This window comes from Rhyacophila brunnea, unplaced genomic scaffold, assembly GCF_057557595.1.
Source record: "Rhyacophila brunnea isolate RB1 unplaced genomic scaffold, BYU_Rbru_1.0 scaffold_92, whole genome shotgun sequence".
In the NCBI taxonomy this organism is placed as follows: domain Eukaryota; kingdom Metazoa; phylum Arthropoda; class Insecta; order Trichoptera; family Rhyacophilidae; genus Rhyacophila; species Rhyacophila brunnea.
In genome coordinates, this window is record NW_028233364.1 from 1,446,575 (window position 1) to 1,469,470 (window position 22,896).

The 22,896-nt window shown below is 25.2% G+C and overlaps 1 protein-coding gene across 1 annotated transcript; it reads left to right on the forward strand.

The window, feature by feature from the left end:
- Positions 1-8,922: 8,922 nt before the first annotated feature.
- Positions 8,923-9,715, forward strand: LOC147063141 (rRNA N(6)-adenosine-methyltransferase METTL5-like; the record flags this gene model as incomplete). The annotated part of the gene is made up of 2 exons (XM_085960153.1): positions 8,923-9,071; positions 9,591-9,715. Coding segments are annotated over exons 1-2 (274 nt in total), but the record flags the coding sequence as incomplete, so codon positions are not given.
- Positions 9,716-22,896: the final 13,181 nt, after the last annotated feature.

Sequence of the window (22,896 nt, forward strand, 5' to 3'; positions counted from 1 at the left end):
AAATTTCTGGCAATTATTTATATTGTAAGAGTTTTTGTACAAGATTTTATTTTATAGAAATATCTGTTTGAATTTATTTATGGGTTATTTCGACCCTTTTGTTGTAAAAACTTTGGATTATATCAAAAAGTAATGTTTATTTGCCATTTTTAATCCGATTATCCTTATAATCGTCTTATATACATCTTATACTTCAAAGTGGCATAAATTAAAATTATTAACGTAACTTTTTTTATTTGTGCATGTGCTTCCGGTTATACTGTTATATATGTTTGCGTAATTTATAACCTATGGCATTTTGTAATCACACCACCCCAAATTTGTAGCATAATTTCATTCATTTTATTAACTTTTATATAAGCGAAGATTCATTCTCAAGTATATTATACTAGAATGCTTCAAATATATAACATGCATAAATTTTTAAATGCGGGTTGTCTATATTTTGATAATTTAATCTAATTTTTTTCATCGCATATAAAGATATTTATTGGATCATGCAAAAGTTTTTTTATCCGGTTTTAATTATAGAATATACCTTCATATGTAAATTGTTGTTTTAATGATTCATAAACCAATGTTTACGAATTATGTGCTTATACAACACCGTTTCCTGGGGTGGGTACATATTAACTCCTTCATTATACATACATATGTAATTTTCAATTATATGTTTTTAAATCAATTGGAAGGTTTATTTCTGTTATAAAAAACACCCAAAAAATCATATTGGCACCATGCTATTTTCCTAAATAAATATCTCTATTTTGCTTAAACATAATTCTACGCCCTATTCTGGATTATGAATAAAATAATTGTCATTCAATGTACAAACTTTATCAAAAAGTAGTATTCAATGCATCGTTTTGTATATAATTATGCCAAAATTGTGAAATTCTAAACATATCTATAAAAATTATGCAGCGCAATTTTTTTACTTCCAAGATGGCACATTTGTTCAAATATTCTTTACATAGAGCATATAATCGATAATAATACACTAAAAATATAGTGTGAAGCTACGTATATTCATGGTTGCATATTTTCGTATCACAATATTATTTGTGGGGTTAAACTTTCAAATACCATGATGCCCTGCATACTAAAGATGTCAGAAAAATACCCAATATATTGCAATTTTACAGATTAGTGCATATAATAATAATTTTTTCATGAAAAAAAAAGAATATTTGTTCAGTAAATTTTGTTTTAAAACACATTACTTCTTTTGAAAAATTCAGGAAAATTTAAGAGCATATATTTTTTGGTTGAAATAAAAAAAAAAATTTTTTACTGTCTTGCTGCAATTTGAAATGTTATTAGCACGAAAAATGAATATAAGTCTACTATTATATGCACATATCTAGGGCATAAAATAAGAAATGAAGTTTTATGCTTAAATAAAATATTTGATGGAAAACCAAATGCTGTTTTTTTTTTAATTTTTTTATTCAATACATACTTCTCAATATGCCTAAAAGTATCTAATATGATTAAACCAATATATTTTTCGATTTTTACTCGCATTCAATATATGAATTTTGTGTAAATTCTAGTAAATGTACTATCAATTTAATGATTACTTGAAATCCAATTATAGTTTTACTTATCTTTAAGGCTTAAAACAGTCCAATATTGTAAGATCTTGTGCATTTTTTCTTTTTTTAGACATAAAGAACACAAAAAACACAACTTTTGCGTTTTAAGTGTTTAAATCTTACTTTATACATATAAATAAGAAATAATTATACAAATTAATTAACCTCTGTTTACAGTATATTTTGTGAATTTAAAATTTTAATGATTAAATATTTCAAGAGTCGTAATTCTATGTGGAAATAATGATATTTGGATGTTAATGTTGACCTATGGTTTTTTTTCTTCTATTTTTTACTAAAAAGCTTCTTTTAAACATAATGATTTACGTCTAACAGGATTGGATTAGTTGTAATCTAGCATACAAAAATAAATATATACCTTTATACACAAACAATAGGATTAAGTGAGAATCTTGAACTGATATTTCTTGAGATAAGAAGGGTATCGATGGGGATATAGCAGAGGAATATATAGTAAAAAGCATTGATGAAGTTTGCACCAGTTATCATATTACACAATCTGTTTGAGAAAATACAAAAGTCAAATCAAAAATTTACCAACACATAAAATAATATTCGTACTTGTGTATATATTTATATTCTGAATTACGGCTTCTGATTTTATTTTTACTCGCCTTCGAGCAAAAATAACCTTTAAAACATATAGTAATTTTTTATTAACTTCAAGAATATAAATGATATTGTATATAAAGTAAGCATTTATGCTTTAATTGGTTTTAGAACATCTGATCAATGATATCTATAAATGAGAAAGATTTTTTTTTGATCATTTTGTCATTTATTATATGAAGATATATGTTATTTTTTTGCTCGAAATGTAATAAATGATAAATTTATTGATTATTAGACGATAGGTTAAGATGATCGAAAATATAAAAGCGTGAAAATAATACCAAAGTAATAGTCGATCTATAAAATTAGTGTAAAATATTTTTTTATTATAAATAAATAGTTCAATAATGAATAGAATTTAATAAAAACTTATTTTATACATATCAAAAAGGCGCAAAAGTGATGTTAAATACAAAAAAAAATGTTGAGAAAAATATCATATTACAATAACATCAAGTTATTAATATCATCTCAACATATATCGATCTATGATGACTTAAAAAAATTACCACTATTAATGAGAATTTTACATTTTTTAAACCCTATCATACTTTAAATAAATATTTTTTGAAAAAATTAATTAGTATTCTATTTTTATTTTTTAGCTTTTGAATGTGTTCAAGTCGAAATTTAGATTTCTATATAGAACAAACTTAGTTAATACACTAACCTGATTATATTTAAAATTTATCAATAAGCATCTTTTCTTTGAAGAATTATATATTAAGGTATTTAAATAAATCCTTTCATTTGTGTTTTAATAGAATAACCCACATAAATATTTTATTTCAATATGTTTATATAACAAATCATACAAAAAAACTCCAAATTAGATGCGCAAAATATTTAAACATATATAAATACACTGTTTTTTGAATCCACTACCTTTATATATGATAATATATAAAAAAAACCTACATATAATACACCAACTCATTTAAATCCCAAATTGTCACATTAGAAATTATTTAAAAAAATTTGCCTACAATTCTATATCATAATATGCATGAAAATAGAAAGGCAATTTAATAAGTTGTAGGTGCTAATAAAAGTAAAATTTAATCCTTCTAATTTTATTTTTATTTTTATGAAAGAGTGTAAAATATTATTGTTTTTTTATTTCAGTTTTGCTTATAAAAAAAGCAGAAAAATATATGTCTATAATCCCAGAAAAAATATTACATCGGTGCTTGAAAAAAGTAATAACGGGTTTTCTCTCCCTTTCGTCAAATTTTTACAACATTTACTTAATTTTTTAGTTCCAAAAAAATAAACACACTATATTTTCCATAATTTTAGGTCTAATATAATCTTGTATTATTCTATTTGAAACCATAAAAAAAAATTACGCATAAGATCTACTTTTTGTGCATAGAAATATTGAGAAGATGTATAGCTAATATGATTAAAACAAAAGAAGATTTTTTTTTGCTGATGATAAAAATTTTTAGAGTTTCATACATTATAATCAGCAATCATGGGAAAAAGTGTTCAATGAAAATATAAATAGAATATATGTTTAAAACAAACACCATTATATGTCTGCTATTGGTAATTCTTATAATCAAAAAAAGTAATGTAAAATCAGAACAAATTAAAAATGTATTAGACTTCGGAAAACAATTTAAACGTAATTTATAATCATGTAGGATTAAATTTTTATAAGAAATGGATTTATTTGAAAATTTATATACATTTTTATGTAACAATATTTTCTCATAGGAAAAAAACAATTTTTTTGCAACTGATAATGATAAAAATCTCAAAACTGGAGTTGTCGTCCCAAATAATTTTTCTCTAGTTTTTTTTAGGTGTTTTATATATCTAGATAAATTAAACTAAAATGAAATGCATGGTTGGTATTTTATTGTTTTCAATTTTCCGCATATAAAATACAAGATTTGTTTTTTTTGTTTTTTATTCTTTATGATGCTAGATTTACACCGTTATGGGCATTAAATTAATCCATTTGTCTGTATTGGTATTTATAATTATCCATGATTTTTTTTAGTTGAAAAGCAAGTGTTTATTTTTGATAGGGTATATAAATTTTCTAATTTAGATAGAAAAATTATGATAAATGACCATGCGTAGGCTTATGACTCTTGCAATCTTTTTTTATTTCCTTGCACTAATAGAGCATCAGAAGGCTTAATAATTGCAAATTTAACGTTTTTTATGCAAATAATATAAGAAAAAGATCCCCAAGACGTGCGTCTACTAACATAAAAAAAATCCTTCGGATTTTCAAATCTTCTTTGCTGTGCAAATAATTACCTTCTGCACTATAGGATTTTTAATTTTTATTTTCTAAATAGATGTAAATTTTATATAATGATAGAAGGTTTTCTTATATTATTGTGTGTTTAAAAAATTTCACGTATCTAAAATTAAAATTTTTAAAAGGGGTTTGTGCCTTGAAAACATTACTATTTTGCTTGTAAACCCCAAAATCATTAATTAGTTCAAAAAATAAACTGAGCAGCTGTACGACAGTTTTTAATATTCGAACATGTGTATATAAAATTTTCTCTAAATCAGCGGCATTAAGGCATAGGAAATACAATTTGGATCCAAATATTTTTTTATAAATATCATACAGCTAAAATCAATTTGTTTTAACCTTCTTCGTATTTGTGCAATACTTTAGTAAATTTTCCAGGAAAAATTAAATTTCGGCGTTACAAAGTTTAAATTATATTGTATTATAGTAAATATAAACAATTTCTTTTGAATATATCACTAATAGCATATGGTATAAACGCCGTAAAAAACACAAAAAGTACTATTTAGACAAATAAAGATGATATTAGTATATATTTTTGCACGATTAATTTATATTTTTTTAAATGATAAAAACAGACGTTCGACATGGTTTAAGTAAAGCCCCAAAAAGGTAAATACCACATAATAGTAAGTTGAATTTAGAAGCAAAGCGATTATAAATATAAAATACATAAAATAATTTGAAATATTGGTTTTTATTATTATAGATGAAATATATTAAAAAAATCGCATCAACTTAATATTTATTATTTTATTTGATCTGTAAGATTTCTTGTTGCTTTTTTGTTATAAAGGCCTGATAAAGGTTTGAATAACAATTGCGCTGCAAACATCGACATATTTTTTTATTGGTTTTTTAATTATAGTTCTTTTTTTATAACATAATAAAGGATAGGTGGTTATTAAAATTCCATAATAAATATGTTTAGAAGTAAATAGTTCTAGATGATAGAAGCATAATTTAAGCTCTCATACTTCGCATTACACTTGAAATTATATGATCCGGGAATGGAAAGAGTACTTGATAGGAACAATCAAAGGAAGGTGTCAAAAGTTACATTAAGGAGTTGTGCAATATTCATAATGAGCTGTCTACATCACAGTTGAATTAATTCGTAAAAAGCGAAACTTACCCCATAAATAAAATATTTATCTATTAAAATTTAAAAATAATTATTTTGCATATTTTTTAGATTTTAAGAAATATATTAAATATTAATTGTATTAAATGTTCATAATTAACATGGTATATCATATTCATAATCAAAACTATACAACCATTCTTGCGAATTTAGTTCTAAATATTTTATTTTATACTTAAAAAATAGTCCTGTACTTCTTTTTAAGGTGTATGTTACGCATCATCAAATTTTTTAATTTAAACATTTTATAGGATAACCATAACCCAAGTTAGTTCTAGTTAATTGCTTAAGACCTATGTAATTCATTTTTGGGGTGTTGTATATTGCACCTTCAAATACATATTTCTGGGTATATATAATAGAGTAGATTAGTCAAGAAAATATCTATAGTGGTTTATGGAAATAAAATAATATCAGGCATCGTAAAAAATATATAAAACGTTCGGCAACATAGAAATTACAATAATAAATTTGTATCCACGATAGTATTTAAAATTTTATGTACAAAAACATGTCTTGGAATATGATAAATCTCAAAAATACATGCGAAAAAAACCCGAAGACTATTTTAATTCATTTTGAAAAAAAAATTTGGAATTTGAAGAATATTTATTTATGTTATATTTTAAATTATATGAAATGGGGCAATAAAGCTTTTTTAAGCATTTTTAATACATGTATTTCGTGTTTTTAAGACCCGAACCATCTAGAATCAGTTTCTAATATTTCATTAAAGGCGAAATTTTTCATGGAAGGGTGGTTTTTTTATTTCATTAAATCAAATAAGAAATATTGGTTCAATAAAATGAATAGAAATGTATATGCTATTATATTTAATCAAAAAAATAGTACTCTGTGGATAAACGGGCCAATAATACGAATCATACACCACGGTAATTATAAATAGTTTGAAATTAAACAATCAATAATAAAAATTTAGATGGCGCATAAAAATTTAAAATAGCGTAATTCTTGATTGTAACCTTTCTATTTGAATCACATGATGAAAAAAATCCTTTAACTACAGATTTGTTTGCTATTCTGCGACAAGAAGTGTGATAAGCGTGGAGAAGAATGTAAAATATTTTTATTGAATATACAGAGTGTGACTGTGAATCGAGGTAATATTTTGCGAGCATAAATTCTTTTTATTATAGAATTTAAAGATATGCACATGATACTTCCCACTGCATTATATACAAATATAGAAGAATCTTAAATTCTTTTACTCCTTGTTTTTCGATAATAATTATGATCACAAATGTATTATAATAAAAAAATAAAATGAATATGCAGAAATATTATAATAAACACGAATGACAAAGACAATACATTTTTGCATAATTGATCAGACATTTTTTTCGGGTGATACAAAGACAACCAAATCCTATTAATACAAACAATAATATTGATAATCCATCAACTTGGAAAATAAGAAGCTAATCAAACTACATTTGCTGCTAGATTTATAGCACTAATTTAGTGATAAGAGCACGGATTTGCCTTGTGTCATAACATCGTATGGCCAAAAATTACCTAGCTCTTATATTAAAAAAAAATTAATTAGGACAAGAATACCAACAAACAATTAGATGTGCAAAATACTTTGATTCCACAAGTCTTAGAAAGAGAGATACATTTTAGAGATCTAAAAAGATCGTGTAGATTAAAAATGATCAAATTAAATATGTTCGTTTATGCAATCTTTAAGTTTATAAGAACTAAATATAGTAATACACACCCAAATTGAATCATATAAAAATAATCTAATAAAGTCAAATGTACATTCATTATGGCTTAAAAAAATGAATACATCAGAACCTGAAATTTTTTTCATTATCTTTAAAAAAATCAAATAAATTATAAAAAACCCTTAGTGAAAACTTAAATGAAAATTATTTTGATCTATGATAAAAACTTATATTGAAATTTCTGCTATTTATAAAAATTTTTATCGTAGGAAATAAATGGGAACTTTATGATTCTATATTAAGTGAATCAAATAAGGTTTGGAGTTGATTCAGTGAGACAGTCGGTTATCTTTGTATAAATGTATTTTTCTTTTTTAAAGAATAATGAAGATTATAGCGAAAAAATACTTACATCAAAATAATTTACAATTGAGTGTTTCTTTATCAAAATAAGCAATTTAAAAAAGTGTCTACAAAAAAAGTATAATATATTTACTGAAATTCATGTCTGCGTAAGCAAGTAATACTTATGTGTTGTGATGGGGTCTAATTTCAATTTTTTTTATAAAGGTTTTTTTAAAAAAAAAACTTACCTAGATTCTTAGAGAGGCATGTTTTTGTTTTCTTTCTATTCGAGACAATTTTTCACTTTATAAAGTTATTTTCTAAATTTATTTCTTCTTTCGTTCAAAGTGGCTTAATACTTTTTTAATTGTGGTACATAGAGAAAAAATAATTTATCTATTAACCATTTAGAGCATAAAATTCCAAATTTGTCTCTAATTTATGCTTAATAACACATTAATAGAATCTTGTTTGCAAAAAAAAGTATTTGAACTCAGAAATGATTCTTTTTGTTTCAGTTCATTTTCACACTGTAATCTGAATTTTTTATTGAAGATAAACTAGAATAGTAACATGTGAACACAGCATATACATTCTTTTTATTATTAGTCTATCAAAAATGTCTTTAATACCTCACCTGTTTTCAATAATTATTAGTTAAAGAGTTTTCCCGATCCTAGAGTTTAAATATATTCCTCTATTTATTTTTTGACTTCGATTTCCTTTCAGACTGATAATATTTAAAGATATATTTATATTACAATTAATTTTACAATTTTTCTAATATAATCATGTAATAAAGTCTGGATGAGAACTGTGCGCATCTTATAAATAATTTACTTGTAAAATATTTTTTTGATGATTTAAAACTTTAAGTAGACCATTAATTCAGCTAAATAAATTAGAAGCCACAAACTATCAATTTTAGATATAAAATTTGAAAGTTACTTTTCTTGCGAATGTGCAATGGATAGACATATCATAGTAGATGATTCTATATTTTACTGCATCAACAAAGATAATTTTTGAAACAAATAGTTATTTTAAATTTCTTATGATTATACAGTTAATAAAAATCCTTTGATTATGTTTTATATTTCCTAAGTTTACGAGATAATTCAAATTTCAATGACTTTTTTATTGTGCTGTATATTAAAATTTGCCCCGTAGAACCATAAATTACAATAACATTAAATGAAATTAAAAGAGCTAAAAATTAAACTGTCTATGGTTAATGGTTTTTTAAATCCAAAAATAAACCTTGAACAATATGTAACTCCGCATGAAATAGCATCACATCTAATTTATACATCGCACTTTTCTTATGGAGATATCGAGAATAAACGAGTTCTAGATCTTTGTGCTGGCACGGGGATGTTAGGAATAGCTTCATCATTCTTCAATCCAAAAGAAATTGTATTTATAGAATGTGATGGTGAGGCTATTGATTTGCTAAAAACAAATTTAGAAAATTTTGATTTCAATTATAAATTGCTATTAACACCCGCAGAGAACAACGTAAATCCCATTACAAATAAAATTATTCAGAATGAAAAGAATATTGAGTCTAATAATATGGTTTTATCAAAAAGTAAAAACTCTGGTATAGATAAAATCAAGAATGAACATAACAATCCGGGTCCAAATGAATCAGATCTACATATTGTAGAATTATCAGACCAAAGTTATAGTGCCATGAATAACTTTGTTATAAGCATTATTCATTCAAAATATGAAGACATCAAATTGATTTTTTCTAATGATGATTTAAAGTTTGACACTGTGTTTATGAATCCGCCTTTTGGCACAAGAAAGGAACACGAGGATATGAAAGCTCTCGATTTTGCTCTTTCTGTCGGCGAAGTAGTTTATTCATTGCATAAAAGATCAACCAGGAAACACATTTTACAAAAGTATCCTTATTCCGAGGTTTTAGCTGAAATTAGCTATGAAATACCCAAAACATATAAATTCCATAAAAAGGAAATGGTTCATATTGAAGTTGACCTTCTTAGATTCTGTAAAAATAAATAATAATAGCAATTGTTATAGATAATATGTCACAAAAATAATTAATTTTTTATTAAAATGCATGTTTTTTTGTTTTGGTGTATGAAACAGTAAAAAGTATTCATAAGCACTTTTTTAGTTCAAATTGTTCCTATATTTGTTTATAAATTTGAAAATCGCGAAAAAATATGCACAATTGGGCTTTTATATAATATATACTCCTCTATTCGTTGATGGGACTATAAATTCGTAAAATACGCTTGTTTTTTCCAAATTCTTTCTCTATTTATTCTGTGATGTAAAAATTGTAAAAAAAATATAAGGGCTTACGTAGATCATATTATAAAAATGTTTGAGAATATGCTTTTTGTCCAGATTCTTTCTCTGTTTGTTCTGTGATGTAAAAATTCTAAAAAACGATAAGGGCTTATATATATCATATTATAAAAATGTTTAAGAATATGCTTTTTGTCCAGATTCTTTCTCTGTTTGTTCTGTGATTTAAAAATTGTAAAAAAAACTATAAGGGGTTGTGTAGACCATATTATAAAAATGTTTGAGAATATGCTTTTTGTCCAGATTCTTTCTCTGTTTGTTCTGTGATGCAAAAAATTTTAAAAAACGATAAGGGCTTATATATATCATATTATAAAAATGTTTAAGAATATGCTTTTTGTTAAAATTATTTCTCTGTTTATTCTGTGATATAAAAATTCTAAAAACAAATGATATTACTTACTGGATCGAATTCTTCCTTTATTCCTTCAAGGATAATGAATTTTTTTTAGTATAAATTCTTTGTATATTTGTTTATAAATAAAAAAACAAAAAAAATCATGCAAATTAGAATTCCAACGGAAGCATATGTAAACAATCGAACGAATAAGTCTTGATAGTATTTGGTAGATTGAAGAAAACTATGGGAATAATGTGGCTAAAACCAATATACAGTTTAACTGTAATATAGAGCGATCTAAAGTTTCGCGCGAGTAAACATGAAAAGTTAAAAGACTAGCCCTTACATAAATATATATTTATAAAAATGAGCTTTTAAATCAAATTCATAACATTAAAACGTCCTTTAAATCCTATGTTAAAATCAGACACCTTTATAAATCTACGGCATTGTAGTTTAAAAATTAGGCTGAAAATTTTCATTAATTTCCACGCATTAAACATTTTATAATTCAACTGAAATATTTTTTTATAAATGAGGCAATAAGGACTGTTTTGAACATATCTATTTTAAATAAAAAACTTCACATAATTCTTATTTAATGTTACAATAATTTATATATCATAAAAAGAAAAAAAAATCCAGCGTTCTATATAAATAGGTAGATACCTTATTTAATTGTTTAACAAAAATGTAATTAAATTTTTCTAAAAATAGTAAAATAAGGCATAGTCTTATTCTTTCGTGTGTATTTTTTTGCTGTTCTTCGTGTTACATAAGAGACAAAATCAGAAATAGTTTGACAGCAACTACTTATTTGTGATTTATTAAAAAAATTTGCGAATGGAAACGAGACAAGAGCGGCCTAAAGATTCATAAAATTTTATGGCATAAATTCCACAAATTGATACAATGGTATTGCTTATGTCAAATAAAACAAAAGAAAACAAACAAGAAATGGTATTCAGAAAGATAAATCTGATAATAAGACTTAAAAGTAATATTTTGTCAAAAAAGTTGTGGATTTTATGGGCATTATTATCTAAATAGTGCTAGAAGTCACACCAAAAGTTTATCTAAAAAAATATAATCAATTAACAATTAAATTTACAAAAAATATCCGGTTTTATTTAATATTGACGTTGAATAAAAAATTTAGATGCGAATATTGTTATGAAAAGCCAAGAAATATTTATGGAAGCCTTATATTGATAAAAATGTATCGAAAAACCTTTTTTTATATTATTGCAAAGATAAAAAATTTTGAATGCAGGCGTTGTAAATACATACTTATGCAACCAAACATTTGCAAAAAAATAGCACTAGTTGGTTTATTATAGTATCTCTACATCTTAAAATATAAATTTAAAAAGTTCAGATCATCCAGAAAAATTATAAACGAAAATAATGAAAAATCGAAAAATCAAGATTGTTGGTAGTTAATATGTCATAAATGACCACGATGAAATTTTACTCTAAGTTAATTATAAAATTATTTCTTCCTAAATATAAAGAATTTTACAAGAAATAATTATCTTAGAATAAACACATTATTATTAATTTTCGTTAAAACCCCTTATAAAATATTATTTTTATGAATCTCGTTAATTCTTTATGAATGGGCTTCACTGTTTCAAAAAATATATGTAAAAAATGTTATTGGTTTACCGCATGATTATTTTTTAAATAAAAAAATAGAACAGAAAAGACTGAAAAAAATATTTTAACCTTAACCCAAAGTAAGGACATATTTAAATTATAAAATTTTAGAATTAATAGAAAGATTATACAGCATAAAAAAATATATTGAATAATTTGATTCGAGCAACTTAAATTTGTTCAATCAAAATCTTATGGTTCCGCATAGAACATATGTTTGCTAATTATTTAGGTTTCATACTCATAAACAACCTTCCTTCATGTATCTTTTCCTTCGATATATTATACAAATAATTTTTTTCAGGTGATTTATTCTTAAAGACTTACACTTTATGATAAAAAAACTTTACTATAGATCTAAGTAAATATAATAAACACCTGTTTTGGCTTAGCAAAGATATTTGTGTGTGCTTAGATGCATAATAACAAAGTATAAAAAGGTATTTTTTGTTACTAAAAAAACCTTCCTAAAACATATTTTTCTTCTGTATATATGAAAGTTTGAATATAACAATAGCAGCAGTTATATATGATTATATTTTATTATAAAGCTACATCAAGAAATCAATTAATGATGATTTTACCAATGGATTTACATATGCGATTTTAAATGGGTATAGAAGTGACTTTAAACCTATCGTGATCTCTGAAATTATTAAAAAAGTTGCTGGATGATAAATTCGAAAAACAATATTTATTATAATCGAACTATAAAGTTTCTCTAAAAGCATAGTGTAAAAATATGTGACTAACTTGTGATTTATAAAATTGCGAAAACGTAAGCTTATAAATCACATACTTCGAATTCAAACAAAAGTAAATATTTTTCTTGATCGAAAATTAATATTTAGTCAAAAAGATTCTTTACATTCATTTAATTATTTTGAGACACTATGAAAGATAATATTATAATGCAGAAATTCATGTATAGACGAAAAATATATATTGCCTACATGTTAAAAATAAAATAACACAAAAAATACCATCATATTTTATTTTAATTATTTTAGATACAATATGTGATCGGAATAAAAATCTACTTATAATGATTGATAGATTATCACCTTTATAATTCACGTGGTTGTTTGAGTTAATTTTAGTATTGTAAAGAATATTCTATGGTTATTTCAAATAATAGAATTCGTATTTGCGTATTCATGGTTATTTCAATCTTTGAATGATAATAAATTAAAGTCATCAGAAACCAATCACAAAGAATAATATTTACACAATACGATCCTAGTAAGAACATAATCAATTATCCCGATAAAACTATATTAAAACACACTAAGCTCTAAAAATTTGTATCTTTTAATCTAAAGCAGTTTGACATGATTTTTGTGATTATGAGATATATAAAATTTAAGCGTACTATTTTAAATTTACCCCGAAATAATGAACAATCGAAAGCGAGAAGAAAGTGATAATAATAAAGAATTGAATTTAGATGGAAATATCAAAAATTATAATATTCAGAAAAACACTAATGGCATTTTAGAGAATTTAGATGACAATAGTTTAAGCATCCAGAAAGAAACTTCCATTAAAAAGAAAGATAGTGTATTAAGGAATGGTAGTATATTTGAAGAATTTAAATTTAGTAAACAGAGTGATATGAATAAAAAGCCCAAATATGATTTTTTATCAACAAGTTTTAATGAAGATGCAGAAAACGGTACAAACGAGATAAATATCTCTCAAAAGGAAGAAGATCTTAAAAGTATTGTTGAAAAAGTTAATTATAATATAAATGAAAAATTAAATTCTAAGAATATGGAAGATGGAGAAATAGAGAAAAATGGCAATAATTTATTTTTATTCAACCATAGTAAATCTTTAAACAATATCCAATTATTTAAAAACGATACGAAATTAAAAGATGAAGGGGAAACCCAAACGATTGAACTACCAAAAACTACCAGTTATGCACAAGGATTAAATTTGGAAAAAAGAAGAAGAGTATCATTTTCTACTAAAACACAAGTTAAACATTTTGATGCCGATAGCGGAAGTTTTTCATCAAATAAAGCAGATTCTGGGCACGATTTCCAGCCCTATAATGTGGATGAATCCATGCAATTAACCACTGATTTTACGAATACCGTAAATTTAGGTTCTTTAGGCTATAATAAGAAATATTTTTGCTATGTCGAAAACAACGAAAATGAAAAGAAAAATAATGCTCACACATTAGGCTCTAATACAAGTCAAACTCGCGTTAATAAGAAAGATGAGGAATCTGAAATACACATGGATGATATTCATGGTTTATTTGATAGCGATCACGCTTCAGAAAAGGTTTATACGAATAGCGCTGATACCAATAAAAACAATGACAGATCACAAAATTTAAGATCTGAATTCAAAGGTGAAAATAAAAGTTCTTTAGACCGTAAATTTTCAGTTATTAAATGGGAAGATGAAAAAAAGGCAAAGAAAGAAAACCAGGAGTTAGAAATGTCAAGCTTCAATACTGAAATTCCACAAATAACACCTACAAAAAAAGGCCTGTTTCTTTTCGATCATTTTAAATCAGAGGTTAAACCTAAAGACAAATTTAATTTGACTGGTGATATTGCGAATCTTTTGAATTGTTCACTTCTTGAAAGTAAAAACGAAAATAATTTTTATCCACAAGAAAATAAAATACTGAATCAAGATGAAATAGATAATATTTTCGAAATTATTTCAAGGAAAAATGATGATAATGAGATTACCATTGATACAAAATTGTTTAACCCGATTATAGAAAAAAAATTGGAATTTACAGACGATCAAAATATTTCCACTGAATCTAATTATGAGAAAAAAGAAGAATTTTTGAGCAATGAAATGAATAATAATCATATTTTTCATGACAAAGAAATTATAAACAAAAATAATGACAGAAATATGGATAATTATAAAATTGAAAATACCACAAATTCGTTCTCTGTTCAACCAAAACCTTCAGAAATGGCCATTAAAATCAATGAAAGAACTATAAATGATTGTAAAACTGAAAATTTTTTTTCTGTTAAACCAAAACAAATAGAAATGGTAAGCGAAATTAATGAAAGTATTTTGGATGATTGCAAAACTGAAAATATCAGAAAACTTTTCCCACTTCAACCAAAACTCTCAGAAATTTTAAAGAAACATAAATTACATTATTTGGACAATCAATCATCGTTCTCAAAACGAAAAACAATTTACACTCGTCAAAATAGAGACCCAGAACTCGAGATATACCATAAAAACTATTCCGAGGAAATGGTAAAAAGTCTCAATGAGGCAAACGATGAAATAATAGCATACTTAAAAGATACAGAAACAAATGTAAACATCCTTCTTGACGAAAATATTGCTGAAGATGAAATAAATAACACAATAGATTTCAAAACATTGAAAAGTTTAACGCGTTTACATGGTAAAAACGAATGGTATAAGATGCGGGCGAAATGGGAACATGAATTAATAGGTAAACTTGAAGAAAATTTAGGGGATATCAATAAAACTTCGGGAAAATTGGAAAAAATTTCCGATTTTGAAAATATCAAGAACGAAAACATCGAGTTGCACACAAGACTTAAGGATTTGAAGAGAGAGGTAAGAGATCTAGAATGGAAAAAATATGAAAAGTCAGATTATATTGATGATAAAGAAAATAAACAGATTTCCATACATCAAAAATCTTCAGAAAAGAATCCACAAAATAATACAATAAAATCCGTACCTAAATTAGACCAAGTCAAAAAAATACTACTTTCAAATAATTATGTCTCTAAAGATGATATTGAGAGTATGTTTTCCGAAAAAAAAGTGAATTCAACATTGGCCTATTATACAGAATTTATAAAGCAAGAAATTGTTAAAAATAAAAAAATTTATAAAAATCAGGCTTGTAGATTTGCTGAATCAAAAAAGGAAGTTAATATTTTGAGGGAAAAACTGAAAATTCTTAAGCAAAAAAATCGAGAAATTAGTTACGAAGATTTACAAGAATATAAATTAAAACATGAGTTCAACGAAAATATATTTGATATCAGATTGTGTGAATTGAAAAATGGAAGGTTTCAATTCGAATATATGGATTTTATTGTTTCAACCGAGTTTATCGATGAAAATAGAAAAAATAATGACGAGCAAAATAATTCCACGAAAAAAGAAACTAGCATCAATTCATTAATAGAAAGTAGCTGCAATGATTCTAACTCCAATAACAATATAATTTCGAAAAATGAAAACTTATTAAACAATCACAAAAAAACAAATATTACAGGCACTATGAAAATAATAAACCTTAAAGATCAAACATCAAGAAAATTCAGTATAAGTAATGAATTAAAAACAGGTACAACAGTGTTTTTATTGAAAAATACCTCAATCACGCTAAAAGACAAAGTTGATGAAAAAACAAGGAAATTTTATACATTTCTGGTGGATTCGACTGCTAACACATCTTCAGTCTCAAATTTAATAATATATTTGCATCGATTATATTACCTGTACAGAGAAGTATCTGAATATCCTATTTTATACGACTTTAATTCCAGAAAAATCATTATAGTCGATGGTGATAGAAAGGTAGCTTTCGATAATAATACCATTGAGGTGTACAAAAACAGCCTACTTACAGAAACAAGAGACTTGCAATCTATGTTTATATCAACATATTTCTCTAAAAGTAAATAAAAATTCTCGAATGATGAATTTATTTTGAAACCTTTTTTACGATTTTATTCAAAATAACCGCACCAACTTGAGAATACTACATCTTTTGGTATTAAAAAGGAGCGTTGTTAAATGGTAAATAATATTATAAACACTCAAAGTTTACAGTAATAGCAATTATCATCCTGTTTTTTTGAAAAACTATATGCATAATATCAATAAAAAATTAAAGATCATTGTCCATTCACATACATATTTATCTGATTAAAAAAGACAACAAGATTATTTATATCATTTTTGTAAATCTGATAGTTTCGAACAGGGGAGGGTAACCTTTTTGATCCGGTAGGCCGCTTTCTTGTTTTGGTGATGGTTATGAGGCCACATTTAAAGATTTCTTAATTTTAAAAAATATAAATTAGTTGTAAAATATAAACAATAAAAGACATTTCTTTGAGCGTTTAATTTAATGTGATTTTTGGTATTGCTTTTCTTTTACTAATAGTTAATATTCTGGCACAAATTCACTTACTTTTAATCTTTATTGATCTTCTAAATGGATATCTGTCAATTGTGCCACTATTTTATTTTTATAAAAAGTAAGCTGAGAGAATGTAGACTCACGCCAATATGTACTTATAAAACATAAAAATTTGACGTGCATTCAGTTTTTTATTTTGACTACTTCATATCATTTTTTCATATATATAATGGATCAGTATTATTGTTAAAATGTAATTTAGCAATATCATTCTCTGACAATTCTAATGGATTTTTTTAAAGCATACTAGGGGCTTACAATATGTTTACAGGATGGAGTTCAAAAAAGAGCTGTATACTTTTTTCATATTCTTCAAATCCTTATATATTTCATTAATTCAATGAACAGGTATCCTAATACTTATAGAATATGTTTTGTTTTCGCTATTTACATAATATTCTGAAGTAATAGGATCTTATGCGATTGTGAAAATCCAATTTTTCCATATTTCACACAGAAATAATATCTCTAGAAAATGCCCATTTTTCCAGAAAGACTTTATATTTTCGCATATGAAAAACGCATTTTTATTCTTTCCTTGTAGCGACAAAATATAAACCCTCTGTACATGTATAATATCACGTAAAAAAGAAAGGTTGCGACAAACTGATATATCTTAGTATCGACAGGGCTAATACATTTTACTAAAAAATGCGATATAATGTGTTCTTTAAGCTTAAAGACATTTGTTGAAATACGCCTTTTCAGAGCCAACAAACTTGTGAATGATAGGGAAGATAATACTGCAGGTTTTTTCATCTGAAATCAGCACCTTTGTAAACTGACGATGTCATTTTGCACTTGTGAATGATAGGGAAGATAATACTGCAGGTTTTTCTTATCTGAAATAGCACCTTTGTGAACGCACGAAGTCATTTTGCACTTGTATATGATAGGGAAGATAATACTGTTGGTTTTTTTATCTGAAATCAGCACCTTTGTGAACTGAAGATGTCATTTTGCACTTGTTCTGATATAATTTACGATTTATACTACGTCTTTAATTGCATCATTTAAACTAGTAGTCTATGCTTATGGATTTTGTTGATTTATAATGCAATGGAATTCCAACAGATATTTAGATGGATGTTTCTTTTTTTTGCATTAGAATGAATCCTTCTCGTTTGCCTTTCATTTCAGGTACTCCATAAATACAAAAACTTACTAAATTATTTAAATTAACATGTGATAATCTACAGTTTGTGAAGCCTTTCAATTAATCAATCCTTCGTGTTATTTAATCATATGTTCTTAGGCCAATAAATCATTATAACAGGAAAAGTCTATAGTAATCGAGCGAACCAAATAGAGAACCTGAAAGAATCTGTTTTATCAATCGATTGATCGGCAGTAATGGAAAATAATAATCCTTCATTTCGTAAAACCAGGGCCTATTTTTTTCAAGAATACTAACAATTCATGTTATCTTTTGGTGATGATACCTTTTGATAATGAAAGAGAACCTTATTTCTATATTGAATCTGGATTAATTTTCTTAAATGCTTCTATTATGCATTCCTTGATTAGCAAAATATCGCAAAATGTTCACCTGTTTTTTCGTATAGACAAGCTAGTTTGTAAGCCGCCTCTGTAACATTTTCTTAATATTCAAAAAAAAGTTCATTTATTGCTTGGTTTTCTTCTATTTGTCTTACTTTAATTCTATCAACATCTGTTTACTTGTCTATCCCACTAACATGTAGTATTTTTTTCTCTGCAGGAAGCATAATATATATTTGCATTATACTATATCAATTAGAGAGAATACTACCACAAAACAAACAATATATCTTATCTTTTGCCGCAACGAGGAAATAAGTATGTTCCCAATAAACGTTGAAATTTCTTTTTTTTTAATTCATGCAATGGAGCAATTTAATTATTTTAACTTTCTATAAAATAAATTTATATGAAATAATCAAATATGAATAAGCTCATTAGGCCACAAAAATTGCTTTGAGACAATTTTTTGCCTAAAAGCCCCCTGGTTGCCAACCCGTTTTTTACTATTCAGTTTAACATTTTATCAATGCTTTCTTTTCTATTTTGTTTAAAATTAGTTTAAATATTACTTACAATTTAGATTTTGTCTTTCATCTTTAAAATAACAAAATTATTGCACTTTTTGAATCTATAACTTTCTTATTAATATTTGAACGTATGAAATCGAAATATCAAATTAAAAAAAAAATTATTCGTGGTTTAAGTTTCTTATATAAATTACATCTATTGAGACGTAGTCAGCCCATCGAGAATATTGCACAACTTCTTGATACATCTTTTGACACCTTACCCTGATCAATCTTCATCAACTGCTCTAATTCGCTCAAATGAGAGAGTTCAAGTGTCTAGTCAAATTAAAAATAATAGGTATAAATTACAAAATGATGGAAGTCTTTATATTACCTAAATTAAATTATGAAAAACATGCATATGCTAAATCAACATAGCCCAGACTCTTATGTTAATAGATGATATATAGAGCTTTATATTGATTTTCTCATTTTTTGTCATTGTATATTAATGTACAGATAATTTACGGTATAATTGTATATTTCTAATATATTTAGTGCCTACATATCAATTATTAGCTTGATTGTATTTTACTTCATTTAGAAAATTAGTACGAATATATTTTATACTCGTATTGCTTTATAAATATATTGAGTAGATATTTTAAGTTCATAATAAAAAAACTGGATTTATTTAAATATTTAGAATTGAACCTGCCATATACAAATTTTATCCATCGCACAGCATAATACAAAGTAATATAACGGATTTTTATCTGTAATTTTTTTGCAAATTTTAAAATATTTCGATATTTTCTGTTTATTTAATATGATAACTTACCAGTATTTGACTTTCTTGTATCTTATACATATCTAGGAATCTTTTAGAAAGTAAATCTTCAATAGCTGTATCTAAAATTATTATTGAAATTTAATATGTGAATGTTCTAGTGTCTGTTTATTAAAATTGCTTATGCCGTTTATATATAAAAAATTATATTATCTGTGGATTCGTCATGTTAATTTAAGTTCATATTATAATATTAAAAAACTTATGTTATTTCTAAAGGTTTTTTATAAATTTTTTTTCTGAACTTATAATACATTAGGGCCGTATCAGTAAGACCAAGGTTTTACACATCCGAAGGCCGTCATTCGCGGTATCTATGTTTCCTTTTTTTGTTTTAATAGTTCTTAAATATATCATTTTTTATAAACGAAACGTGTTTGTATTTTTCACTTTAATCTCTATTATACTAATTTATTGTGTTTAAAAGAAAAACACGAAAGATTTACATGTAATTTGTAAGTAAAATCACTACATTTATGTAAAATCTTAATATATTTTATGTTCAATATAATAATACCATGAATCCAATCAAAAAATAATTTGTCAAATAAATCCTCTTAAAAGCTTGATTTCATTTGAAAAGTTATACGCGTAAAAATCTAGGCTAAGTTTACGAAAATAAATTTAATAAATAATATTCAACTGTGCCATAGTTAATTGAACATGCAAGCGATTATAACGGCTAAAATTTACATGGTGAAGCAAAAGATATCTCAAAGTATTGTTCGATTTAATAGTGAAGTACAATTTTATGAATATATTCTAAATATTTTATTTCAATATTTTTATATTATTGACTATTTCAATGTCTTCATCATATTCTATTAAGAAACTTATAAAAAAAATCATGTGATGGAATATTTAAATAATTTAATATTTATTTGGTGTGATTATATATATTTTTTTTTCTCAACGATATTAGTTTTTATAATATAAAATATGTGTATACACAGTTATAAATTGATATTATGAAGCAAATAAATACGATCACAAAATAAAACAATAAATTCTTCAATAAATATCAAAAGAAAGATAAGAGAAATTCGATTTATATAAAGGCTTTAAATTTCAAAATCATTTACATTATGTGAAAAAATATTGCTTATTCTTAAAAAAGATACCTTTATTTTAAGTGTTTTTTAACAATAAAAAATATCAATGTTGTTATATTTTATTTTTATCTTAATTTCTCGCTAATAAAAATTAGACCGCGCTTTCATGTTTTCGTTTACATCCTTTATTCTTCATACTAGTTGATTCTTTGTTTTGGTGGTCTGTCCTTTGAAAGAATATAACTTCCATGCAGTCCTTAGTCTATCCATTATAAGATGTTTTATGTTTTCACTTAATATAATTATTGTTTCAATAATCTCGTCAGTCTCTTTACGTCTTTTTTCTCTGCTATTTCTTTTGTCTTTATATTCTATTTTATGTGGTTCATTAGAATAATTAAAGATTATTCTGAGATAGTGAGCTTTTTGTTTGTTCGTTCCTACCTCATGTAATCGATATAAAACGATACGAGTATCGAAAGATTCTTTAATACTTAAAATTTCTAGATCTAATTTCTGAAAAAACATAAAATTCGAAAACAGACCTTGTTGCATTTCGATAAATTTTTCATCTGGTTTTGTCGCATTATTATGTCCAGATTCTGTTTCAATATTATCATCTAATATTTTTACGGATTCTTTCTCGTTTTTTAAATGAAATCCTATATTCATGATAATATTTTGCCTTTCACATTGTAAAATGAAAGAAGTAATATGCTCAAAATCGTTATTTTTAATCAACTGACGTAGGCGTACTGTATTTCTTTCGCTCAAGCTCTTTTCTTCATATGCACCACAATTTACTAGAACAACATTCAATGATGAATTTTCAACAAAATTAGATCGTGAAACAAAATATTTAATATCATTAATTATCCTATTTAAATTTTCTCTAAACAAGTTACTGCTTATAATAATAAAGTAACATGCCCCGCGGGAAATTTCTGTCATGTCTATTCCTATAAGTTTTTTCATTTCACCAGAAGCTGTCAAATTTTCTGTAAGTAATTCATCTAATGGGATATTTTTGAAATATTCAACACTGACGGTGCAATACTCTGCCTTTTCATGAAAAAAATTAGCATCGTTTTCCTTGTTATTATCGAAATGAGTTCTTAAAAGTGTGTCAAACTCACTTTTAATACTTTTACAGGTTTCTCTACCAATAATTTTGTCATATGTAAGAGGTTCTTTATTTTTTAATGGGTTACTGTCTTCACAAATTCCTTCTTTATTGTTCAAAAAAAAAGATGATATTGCAGGAGAAAAAGATCCATTTTCATCTAAATCGCATGATTCATCGTCCTCATCATTTGAGTTAATCTTCTTTGTCAACATATCGCTAGAAACATAGCATTTCTCAATACATTCTTCGTTTACTCTTAATTTGATGGCCATAAAATCATCATTATCGTTAAAAAACGGCCGGTTCAAAGAAGAAATTTCTTTTATCAAAGATTTTTCGGGCAAATTTATCGTGTATTCTTTGGTTTTGGTATCATACTTCGATTTAAAAATATATGATCGCATATATGTACCTTCGTCTTCGATGGTAACAATTTTGTGGATATTATTTTCTTTATCTAAAATAAGTTTGTCTAATAAATCTTTTCCCTCTAGATTTACGCTGGAATGCGATGAAGACAATAAAAATAAAATTAATGTGTGTAAAGTTTTTTGAACTCGTTCATAGATTGAATATGAGCACCCTTTTCGTTGAAATTTTTTAAATATATATATTTCCAGAA